This window comes from Primulina eburnea, chromosome 17, assembly GCF_022965805.1.
Source record: "Primulina eburnea isolate SZY01 chromosome 17, ASM2296580v1, whole genome shotgun sequence".
Classification (NCBI taxonomy): Eukaryota; Viridiplantae; Streptophyta; class Magnoliopsida; order Lamiales; family Gesneriaceae; genus Primulina; species Primulina eburnea.
In genome coordinates, this window is record NC_133117.1 from 17,520,940 (window position 1) to 17,533,002 (window position 12,063).

Consider the following 12,063-nt stretch of genomic DNA (forward strand, 5'->3'; position numbering starts at 1 on the left):
CGAAGCAATATACGGAGCAAATAGGCAACCCTCCTCAAACTTCAGGATATACTGGCCAACATCCAAACTCCCCTGTCTAAGTTCCAAGAACTCCGTAACCTTCCTCGCTCGAAGTGCGTCGGGGAAATACTTGTCGTAGAACAAGTCAGTGAACTCTGACCACTTCAGTGTCGCAACATCAACTCCAACTTTCGTAGCATTCCACCAAATGCGGGCAGCCTTAACCAACATGAACACTGCACAGCTAATCCTGTCTTTATCCTCGTACTGGAGATGATCGAAGATAGCTTCAAGCGCCTTGACCCACTCGACAGCAACTAGAGGATCGGTGCTACCTGCGAATTCCGGTGGATCCATTCTCTTGAAAGTAGAAAAGACGGCATCAGTGCCAACAGCCTGAGCAACTTGACCTCTCACTTGGCCTCGACCCTGACCTGCTCCTTGCAATCGGAGCAACTGCTGAATCTGATCGCTATGCACCTTAGCCTGCTCCTTAAGCAACTTGCCGAACTCGTCGACAACTCTCGAGGAAGAACTATCCTCACCCTCTGCCGCCTTACGCTTAGGAGGCATACTCTACAATTGCTCACAAGACACCAATCAATAAATAACAATGAATAGATGCAAGAAAACATACCCGGACAGTTGAAAGTAGACGAAGTCATATGCATTGGTCCGAAGAACACCGCTCTGATACCACTAAATGTGACACCCTGATCCGATACAATTAAAATACAGCGGAATTTAAAATTTTCTTTCAAACATGGAAGGAGTTTCAAAATACATTTTATAAAAGTGTTTACAAAATAACAACATGATCATTCCAATGACATAACAAAATACAAAATATCATTAGTGTGATCATGTTACAAAATGGTACAAAATAATCATCCTTCCAATCTTCGTATGCATATGACCCCCATCCACAGTCAACGTCCCGGTCCGTCGCTCTTATCTGCATCACATGAAAATAACTGAAATGAGAATAAATCTCAGCAAGTGGAACTCTTACATAGCAATGATACATAGTATACACTGTAAAACATGGCTTTTAAATCATAAATACCATCGACTCTGAAACATGAATAACGTAGCAATAACTGTAGCAATAGCAATAGCAATAGATAGCAATACGATGGTATTTCTCTTTTCTATGGTTGGATTGATATCAATAGTATCTGTAACTGTGGTTGCCAATATCCCATCGATATAAATCGATAACTGTGAGGGGATAAAAGCCTATGGTCGATGATCATCTAATTGCATGCAATGCTATGGCTATGATAAATCAATCCAATAAAACATTTGAATTCTCAATAGCATTTAAGGCCGTCGTTTCGCAATCTCATAATATTTCTTGTATTCCCTTTATAACAATGGTGAGACATACAATGCCTCCAATAGATAATCAATGAAATGAATACATAGCAATGGATCAATGGAAGGGAATAACACTTTGAAACCTTTAAAACACAATACATATAATATCATGTGAGCAAAAAGGATGAAATTCCACTTACTACCAATAGAACACCTCAAATAAGCTCTTGGTACACCACCTACAACAATAATCCATAAATAACACCAATATCAACTCTAGATCCACAAGTACAAGCCAAATAATCCATTAAACAACTCAAACATCAAATCCAAAATAACCCTTAACTCAAAACCTCGTTAGAATCTCACCAAAAACTTACCTAAGCTTCCTTATACCACGGAGAACGATGATCTCAAGTCGGAAATCGAAACAAAGCCAAGAATCAAAGGTGGGAAGCAATTGAAATGGATGAAAACCCTTGCCAATGGAGAGAAAATCGGTAAAGAAGAGAAGGAATAGGATAAGGTATGGCCAACAACTCCCAAAAAGTGAATTAAAAACTCGCCCATACTTACACCGCGGGTGCGCCAACACAAGCACCGCGGGTGCGCCATGCTCTCGGCATACCAAAATAATTCTCATGCACGATCACCGCGGGTGCGGTGCTACAATTACCGCGGGTGCGGTGCACACCGCGGGTGCGGTCCTTGCACTGCCGCGGGTGCGGTCATGCCACGGCCCTCAAAATGCAAAATGATGAATAGTACACCGCGGGGGCACTCATCTAAGAGCGCGGGTGCACTCTACTCACGGCAATGAATAGTACAAACTCAACTAAAATCGATCCGAAACGCTGAAACGAACAATCAACACCAACTAATACCTCAAATAAATAATAACCAATAATACTATAGCCCAAAACACAACTATAAACGACTAATCATAAACCCAATTAACACAATAAAGCTTAAACCGTACCGTACACCGGGCTCGGCTATTACACCTGGTTGTACTGATAATGACGATAAGCTCACTTTTCCGGGGTTCCTCCGACTCAATGCATCCGCCACTTTATTTGCTTTTCTCGGATGATAGCTGATTACCAAATCGTAATCTTTGAGAAGTTCCATCCACCTTCTTTGCCTCATGTTTAATTCCTTCTGAGTGAAAATATACTTAAGGCTCTGGTGATCAGTAAAGACTTCGCATTTTACTCCATAGAGATAGTGCCTCCAGATTTTAAGCGCGAATACTACTGCGGCTAGCTCCAAATCATGAGTGGGGTAATTCTGCTCATACGGCTTCAATTGCAGTGAGGCATAAGCGATTACCTGACCCTCTTGCATAAGCACACACCCTAATCCTCCCTTTGAAGCGTCACTGTATATGGTAAAATTCTTACCATCCTCGGGAAGAATCAGTACTGGTGTGGATGAGAGTTTTGTCTTCAGGGTTTCAAAACTCTTTTCACAAGCTTCATTCCAAATGAATTTCGAATTTTTCTGTGTAAGTTTAGTGAGTGGGATAGCTATTGACGAAAATCCTTCTACAAATTTTCTATAGTAACCTGCTAAACCCAGAAAACTCCTTACTTCAGTCACTGTCTTTGGTTGTGGCCAACCCTTGATTGCTTCTACCTTTTTAGGGTCTACTGACACCCCTTGTTCTGAGATTATATGGCCTAGGAACGCCACACTTTTTAGCCAGAATTCACACTTCTTGAATTTGGCATAGAGTTCTTTCTCTCGTAATGTTTGCAAAGTGAGACGTAGATGTTCACCATGTTCTTCCTCACTTGGTGAGTACACCAAGATGTCATCTATGAACACTACCACGAACTTGTCGAGATACGGTTTGAATATCCGGTTCATAAGATCCATGAAAGCTGCAGGAGCATTGGTTAGACCAAATGGCATTACCGTGAATTTGTAGTGCCCATACCTTGTCCTAAAAGCAGTCTTAGGGATATCTTCTGCTTTGACTTTTAGCTGATGGTAACCTGATCTGAGATCAAGTTTTGAGAAAACTTTGGCTCCTTTCAGCTGGTCGAAAAGGTCATCTATTCTCGGGAGTGGGTACTTATTCTTTATAGTGATCTTGTTCAACTCCCTGTAGTCAATACATAGTCTCATGCTCCCGTCCTTTTTCTTTATGAAAAGCACTGGGGCTCCCCACGGTGATGCACTGGGGCGAACCTGCTTTTTTTCCAGTAGTTCTTGCAGTTGTTCCTTTAGCTCTTTTAATTCAGCTGGAGCCATTCGGTATGGTGCCTTAGAGATTGGTGCAGCACCAGGGACCAAGTTGATTTCAAATTCCACTTCTCTATCGGGTATCTCTCCCGGTAATTCTTCGGGAAAAACGTCTGGAAATTCTTGAACAATTGGAATATCTTCCAACCTTGGGACTTCTTCCTCTTTGACTTCATTAATTACTGCAAGATAAATCTCTTCTCCTCCTTTCATGGCCTTCCAGGCTTGCGAGGCAAATAGCAGAGATTTCCTTTCTTTGGATTTCCCTTGATATACAACTTCCCTCTTTGCTGGAGTTTGAAGTCTAATTTCTTTCTTCTGACAGTCTACTATGGCATGGTTCTTAGCTAACCAGTCCATTCCAAGAATGATGTCAAACTCCACCATATTGAGTTGAATCAGTTCTACTTCAAAAATTTGTTTGCCGATACAAATTTTACAGTTTCGATATACTTTGTGAGTCTCGATTATTTTGCTAGCCGGTGTTGCTACTCTTAACGGTTCACTAAGAATATCATGCTCAAGTTTAAGCTTCTTAGCATATCTTCTAGACACAAACGAATGTGTGGCACCACAATCAAACAAAGCATATGCAGGCATTTTATTGAGTAAGATGGTACCTGCCACAACTTCGTTGCTATTATCGGCTTCCTCTTGGGTTATGGCATAAACCCGAGCATTTGTCTTGTTTTCATTTTGTTTGTTGGGCCCCGATCCTTTGTCCTTGTTGTCTGGACAGTCTTTAATTCTATGGCCCACCTTCCCGCACTTGAAACAAGCGCCTGTCTTCCGATAACATTCTCCAATATGTTTTTGACGACATGTATCACACCATTTTCCTTCGGTGTTACCAATCCTGCCAGAACTTCCCTTGAAGGACCCTCCTGAATAATTTGGTTTCTTGAACTTGAGATTATTCTGTGTGGATTGATTGTTCATCGGTCTCTTGTTCTTGTTTTCTTCTTCACGTCGCTTGATATCGGTTTCTGCGCTCATTGCAGCGTCCATTAAGTCCGCAAAGCTGCTTGGTTTGTACACTGCCAGTGCCGACTGAATTCTACTGTTGAGTCCCTTCTTGAAACGGTGCATTTTTAACGTCTCATCTGACATGATTGTCGGGACGTAAGTTCCCAAATCATTGAATTTTGACGTGTACTCCATTACCGTCATATCTGGTGACTGTCTGAAATTCTCAAACTCATTCAACTTTTGCAGACGAAACTCGGCCGGATAGTATTGTTTCAAGTATTCTCTTTTGAAAATTTGCCACGTGATATCTTCTACTTCAGCTAAAGGTAGCGACACAGTTTCCCACCATTTCCTAGCCCGATCCTCCAAAAACGGGGTCACGACTTCCACTCTCAATTCTTCCGGTACCTCCAGTAGATGTAGTTGTGTTTCAACGTTCTTGAGCCAGTTGTGACTGACTTCCGGATCTGGGTTCCCATCGAAAGTTGGAACTCGATTCCTTCTGAGAGATTCATAGTGATACTTAATCCCACGTGGCTGAGGTTCTTGGGGTGGTTGGATGGCGTTGGCCAGTGGATTCACAAATCCTTGTAATGTTGCAGCGACGATAGTTGCTATTGCCATCATATCCTCTTGACTGAGGTTTACTCTGGGTGGTGGCGGTGGTGGTGGATTATCGTTTTGGTTGGCGTCCCGAGCGTTACGGTTGTTTCGAGGTGGTCTGCCTGCCATCTCCTATAAACACGTATTTTCTTTATTAATTTGTTTGCCACAAAATTTAATCAAAGGAATAATTTCATTAATATTGAAAAGGATTTGCATACAACCAACGATTAAATCAAGTAATCCTAGATACAATCAAAAGCTAATCTAGGGTCCTTTTCTCCCTATTCATCTAACACTTCGCCGTCTCCTACAGCCTCGTTAATTTCTTCTTCTTCCATTGGATTTTCTTCCAATTGCTCTATGAGTTCTTCCATGTTGACCATCTCATTTTGTAGATGCTCGATGTAATTCTGCAGTTGCGTGTTGTGGTGATCAAGGTTGTTCACTTGGTCCTGCAGTTCTTGTATTGTCGATTGGCTTACTTTCTCATCGATTTCTTGTTCTCCAATCTTTTCCTCAAGACGATGTTGAATACTGAGAAGGCCATCACTTCGGATTTGGAGCGTAAGAATCCTATCTTGCGCTTTCTTCAGCTCTTGTTTGGTGATCTCATGCTGTCGTTCTGACTCTAGATGATACGCAGCATATCGTCTGACGTCATCGCGCAATTTCTTTTCCTCAACTCTGGCTTCCCGAAGGTCTTCCCCTATACATATATTGTTTCCATCCAATTGATAGTTATCTCTTTATAGTTTCTCATTTCTTTCTTTCAGTATTTTAATTTCCATCTCTTGCTTTTGAAGTTGACTTTGGAGTTCATTTATGATGTTTTGGGGATCCATGTAGTGTTCCTAATAAGAAAAGAACATTTTCATAAGATATTTGTCAAATTTTGAATATGCAATAATAGAAAGTTTCGAAATAATATTTTTCTCGGTCACAACTTTATTACAATCCAGATATTCTGTTAAAAATTTGCTAATTTAATCGAACACATCTCCTCCGTCGCTATCACTATCGCTCTCGACTCCATCTACCTCCATGGGTGCTACTTCTGCTTCCTCCATGTTTTCTATCACTGAATGTAGGTAGTTATTCTGGTCTTGGAGCCGATCCATAGTGTCGTGGAGCTTCGAAATATACCGATCCTGCTTGGCGATGTACTCCTCCTGGCGCTGACGGGCCTGAGCAGCGCGATCCTTTTCTATCTCAATCCTCTCAAGTAAATCCTTGTTGATTGAAACCAAGCGCGCGAAGCGAATCGAATTTTTCGGTATCTGTAGCATTTGACTTTCAGCTACATCCAAATGATGAGTGAGTCGCTGTACGTCCGACTCAAGCAGGTGCCTAATCTCATTCAGCTCTTGTCTTTCCAATTTCCCCTTGGCTAGTCGCGCCTTTAAAGTCTCTATTTTCCTAGCGTGGTTATCGATGGTAAGCTGACGCATGCGCAGAGCAGCCTGTGCACGAGTACGAGGGGCAGCCATTTCCTAGGATAAAAATAAATCATCAGAATCGTAGAAAGGCACGAAGCACAAATAGTAGCAACAAAGTTGTCGTGGAATTTTCAATAATAAGGATTTTCGGAATGACTGACCGAAAGGATAGATTTTTGGAGCTGTTCGAATTTTTAGAGAACAGATGAAGGTTGGGTTCAGATTGGGATGCACTAGGCTTTTGCCAAAATTTGACTTTGTCAAATTTTGTCTGTCAAAATCCCAGCGGGATTATGAACCTGGCTCTGTTACCACTTAAATGTCACGCCCCGAGTTCGAAGCGTCGGTGACATCCGGCATTGTTTAACAAAACAATAAAGCCTCGTATCAAATCAAACCAGTCTTTTTCATAAATGAAATATTGTCTTACAATGACAAAGGAATAAAATACATCAGAGTTTCAAATAGCGGAAACGAAAGAAAAGTAGAATGTTGAATTCTGATCTTGATCTCCGATTCACCAACCCCAGAAAGCGTTTTGCTCTTCCTCATCCAGTTGTCCCTCATTTTTATCTGAAATTTGTAAGGGGTGAGTGTTTTGGGAAACACTCAGCAAGTGGGGGTCGATCGATTCCAAAAATACATATAGAACTTAGTTTCTTAGAACTCTTCTTTAACAAACTTTCAAAATCAACATCTTTAACTTAATTAGACAGAAACGATTCAAAGGATAGAACTTATCAAATGATTCAGAATAAAACATAAGCAATACAGATATTCGGACAGAACATATCAGAACAGACAGAACACTGTTACTCATCTCATTTCCATGGTCAAATTGTCCCAAATATGTTAGTCCTCTAAGGGGCGAGGCCAGAACATGGTTTTATACCCACCAATGGGGGCCAGACAGAACATGGTTTTATACCCACCAATGGGGGCCAGACAGAATCACAATTCTCGTCCCATTTCAAATTCGAATCGTAACAGTGCAAACAGAATTCAGAAGTAACAGACAGAACTTTTCAGATTTTCAGATTTCAGAGTTTTCATACGGACACAGCGGAATTAACGAATTTCGAAGCACAAAAGAGAACACATAATCGATCGAAATTTTAAACAGAATGGCTTAGCAATTTTCGAAAATGAAGACACACATACATGCATGTCATGACATACATATTCAAGTTTTAAAAATACAAACGAATACATATCAAAATCCCACTTACACTTGTAGATTTTTGAATGAAGCTTTCTCAAAAATTCCGGCAGCACTTCGACGCAATTTCCACAAATATTGTCTTCAATTGGGCGGCACTTTGACACAAGATTTCAACACTGGAATGTACGAGCTTCCTTCTTCTCCCTTGCTTGTCTTCGGCCGAGAGTGTATAGGGTGAGGGGTAAGGGCCGAAAACTTAGAGGCCTTTGAGGAATTGTTTGAAGTGCAATTTTTGTGAGGTGCATGGTAGTATTTATAGGAAAATAATGGCCTTTGATCTCCTTCATTCAGCCGAAAACTTGGAGCCCAAATTTGGGTGTAAATGTGGTCAAAGATTAATAAATTCTCAAGCTCCATATCAAGCACCAAAAGCCATTTCTTACACCATGAATTTGTCCTTCCCTTATCTCCCTTTTTTGTTTACTCCAAAGGCAACTCTTGCATGTTTAATTTGTCCAAAGTTTTAGTTTATCTTTTAGCTCTATTTGTGGTCTTGTTAGGACAAGCTTGGTTGAGCTTCTTCGAGCTGGAAGATTTTGTCCTTGAGCTGGGGTTTTACTCCTCTCGTGAAAACTCTTCGATGAATATGGTTACTTGTAACTTGGTCTCCTGTCGAGCTAATCCCCGAGCTTAGAATCTACTTTCTTGAGTTAAATTTGATGAGATTTAAGTTATTATTAAAGTAGTTTAATTGAAACAAAATTACTGAATCATTTTAAATAATTTTTATATTACTTACTTGATTTGCTTCGGTCGAAATTTTCGGGTTCTCACATAAGAGACTACCTGAAAGACAGAATCTGATATGAGATTGATTCAGAATGGATTCATTGAGATGAGTTTGCTAATTTAAACTCTATATACACATTTCTTCTGGCATATTTGAATTGATTGGCTATGATTTCGGGGACGAAATCATATCTAAGGGGGGGAGAAATGTAATGCCCGAGATTTGATTACTGTAATCAGATATCGAGTAATTAACAGAATTGGGATTTCAGGAGTTAAAGAAAAACATGAAAGGAGAAGCCGGGCGTTAGGTGCATAATAAGCCAAGAAGTTGGACAGAACGTGGGGCACCCAAGCGGTGGAAAAAGACCGCCTGCGCGCCAATGCACCATAAGTTTAGATTTTGGACAGAGAGTATGGCGCCTGAGCGGTAGAATATTACCGCCCGAGCGCCAGTGTTCAACAAGATTATTTTCAGACAGAAAATGTGGCGCTCGAGCGGTGGGAATTTACCGCCCAAGCGCCAATCGATAATAAGCTAAGCTTCGGACAGAGTTTTCGGCGCCCGAGCGGTAGTTTGTGACCGCTCGAGCATCGCCTAAGAATTGTGAAGAATGAGACACGTAGCTTAGCATGCAAATGGATATATATATATATATATATATACATGAATCTTTCGTCTCTTTTCTTCAGAAATTGAAGAAAGAAACGAGGAGGAAGCACAGAAAATCCTTACGCCTTTACACTTTGATCCGTCCGTCTGATTTTGAATCCGACTTCAGTACTGTGTTCCTATCAACGCAGGCTATAACTGAACGTAAGTTTTAGTACGTTTAGACACGAATTGAATTTATGATATTGTCAGAACTGAATAGGAATTATATATGGTGTTTCTGCTACAGTAGACATCGTATGATTGAAGCCAGATTAAAGAACAGACTAATTCTGTAATTGTTATGATTTTCGGAATCGATTTGGCTAAGATTTCATATCAGATTTGTATTATCGTTCAGAGTATGAGTTGTATCGATATCGATTATGAATTCTGGTATTAGATCTGTGATGTTGGGACTGACAGGGTTATCAATACAGTATTGTTATGCTGTCGAAATATCAGTTGATTGATATTGTTCAAAGTCGGTATTGATTTAGATTGTATTGGTATACCGTATGTCGATTGACATTGATCAGAGTATATTTTGATTTGAGTATTGATCAGAACAGGTTCCGAATTGAGTTATATGTATTGATATTGTGTCTGTTTGGTATTGTTATTACCAGATTGGGAATGGACCGAGATAGAGTCAGGACTTCTTCTTCTTCTGAGCGAGAAGACAAAGGTATAAATTAATGGTGAGTTGGGATTGCACAACTCGAGTGAGGTTTGACTCTAGTTTCACTAAATCACATACTTTATTTTATGGCATTGATATTTTCATTGATTGACTGATGTACTTGTTCTCTTGAATTATAGAAAGCAGGTATTAGTCGAGTAATCTGCTGACAGAAGTGCCTGATAGTGGTGGGATCGCCACGGGCACATTGCACGATGTCACAAGATAGTATAGGAATCTTGGGAAAAAGGTGCATGATAGTGGTGGGATCGCCACGGGCACATAGCACGATGTCACAAGATAGGATATTGGCTTTAGAGCCATAATCCATGACGGTTAGGTCAGGACACCGGATGTTTGGTTATATCGAGTAAATAGAATTGGAATTCCTTCTATTACGGAATTCGATATAGGAACACCATATTTGGTTATATCGAGTAAATAGAATCGGAATTTCTTCTATTACGGAATTCGATATAGGAACACCATATCTGGAAATCGGGATCCCTAGGCTAGGATTGAGTCTAGTCTAAAACGTAGAGTCACGAGTCTGAGTGACAGTTACATTGATTTATATTTATTGATGTTGATTTATGTTACTGAATATGGTTCATATCCCTTTATGTTCCTGATATTGGTACATGTTTAGAATAGGAGTTATTCTTGATATTGATTATGTTCCTAATTAGGGTACATGTGTAGAACATGATTTAGTATGGTACTGATTCATGTTCTGATTTTGATACATGTTGGAATTGTTTGTTAGATGCTTTTATATTGTCTATATGATTGCATGTATACATGATTTATACTGGGAATGTAGTTCTCACCGGAGTTATCCGGCTTTTTTCTTGTTTGTATGTGTGCATGGCAACATGTGGGATAGGATCAGGGTCAAGAAGAAAACGAGGCTGGACTAGATAGCGTGGAGATCCGGGCTTCAGAAGCAACTTAGGATTCAGTACTGATATGTAGTCGAACCTAGTTGAATTATTGTAGATCATACAATAATTGTATGTTATGTTTAATATGTAATTTGAATTTAATTACATTACATTTCCGCTTGGTATTTTAAAAAAAAAAATTAGACCCTGTTTATTATAATTGTTTGAAATATTCCTAAAGACGATTAAGGAATGAATTAGCGTCCGGGTCCCCACAACAGGTGGTATCAGAGCGATAGATCCTTTAGACTGAGATAGAAGAGAATGAGCGGGGTAGATTGAGTTTTCTTTCTTTGCATGTGATTGCTAGCATGAGATTTATTTTAATGTTGACTTACATTGTGTGTGCTAGCATGAGATTATGCGTTACTGCTTTGAAATACATGTTATCTAATTATCTGATTTGGATTGGTAATATGTATTATTTAGTATGAATCAGATTTGATTCTTGATCAGCAGTAAGATGATCAGAGAAAGATTGGAACAGATTTGTAGTATTTGGGTACTAATGTTTTGATAAGCAGATATACCTCCACGGAGAATTCCAGAAAGGGGTAGTACTTCGACTGAACAGATAGATGTATCAGAGACGCAGTTGGAAACAAAGTTGAAAGAGTTTCAGTTATTGCAGCCGCCGATTCTGAGTGGTATTGAGACGTCTGAAGATTGTGAGAACTGGCTTGATGACATGGAAATACTGCTCGATTTACTTGATTGTACAGATGAACAGAGAGTTAAAATAGTGCCTAACCAGTTGCGAGAAGCCGCCAGGAGTTGGTGGATTACAAGTAAAAGAATGTTAGAACAGAGAGGTACAGTGATTTCGTGAGAAATATTCAGAACTGAATTTTATCGAAGATTTTTCTCAATTTCATACCGAGAGGACAAGAAAGCAGAATTTGAGAATTTGAGGCAAGGTCAACTGAATATTGAAGGGTATGTTGCTAAATTCTCTACTTTACTGCGTTTTGCTCCTCATGTAGCTGGGAATGATGAAGCTGTAACGGCTCAGTTCATCAGAGGATTGAACTCAGAGATAGTTGCATTGATGAATATGCAGCGACCTTACCATTTTGCTGATGCCTTGAGTAGAGCGAAGAGAGCGGAGGCGAGTATAATTAGACAATTAAAAAGGTTGTGTGTGATGTAACCCCAGACACAGCAATTCCCTTCCAAATTTGATAGTGGCAGTACGAGTGGGAAGCAGGAGTTGCTGAAAGCCCGAAAGAAACAGTTTAAGAAAGTAGGAAGTG

The 12,063-nt window shown here is 40.1% G+C and overlaps 1 protein-coding gene across 1 annotated transcript; it reads right to left on the reverse strand.

The window, feature by feature from the left end:
* Window positions 1–2,392: 2,392 nt before the first annotated feature.
* LOC140817912 (uncharacterized) lies at window positions 2,393–5,271 on the reverse strand. The gene is made up of 3 exons (XM_073177704.1): window positions 4,191–5,271; window positions 2,536–3,974; window positions 2,393–2,416 (listed from the first exon to the last, which is right to left on the reverse strand). The coding sequence occupies exons 1-3, from the start codon at window positions 5,269–5,271 to the stop codon at window positions 2,393–2,395; spliced, it is 2,544 nt and encodes an 847-aa protein (XP_073033805.1).
* Window positions 5,272–12,063: the final 6,792 nt, after the last annotated feature.

Coding starts and splice junctions, on each gene's coding strand:
- LOC140817912 (XM_073177704.1), bottom strand. CDS start 5,271: ATGGCAGGCAGACCACCTCGAAACAACCGTAACGCTCGGGACGCCAAC. Junction 3,975..4,190: donor TAGCAACGAAGTTGTGGCAG/GTACCATCTTAC, acceptor TTTTTGAAGTAG/AACTGATTCAACTCAATATG. Junction 2,417..2,535: donor GGAGGCACTATCTCTATGGA/GTAAAATGCGAA, acceptor TTTGGTAATCAG/CTATCATCCGAGAAAAGCAA.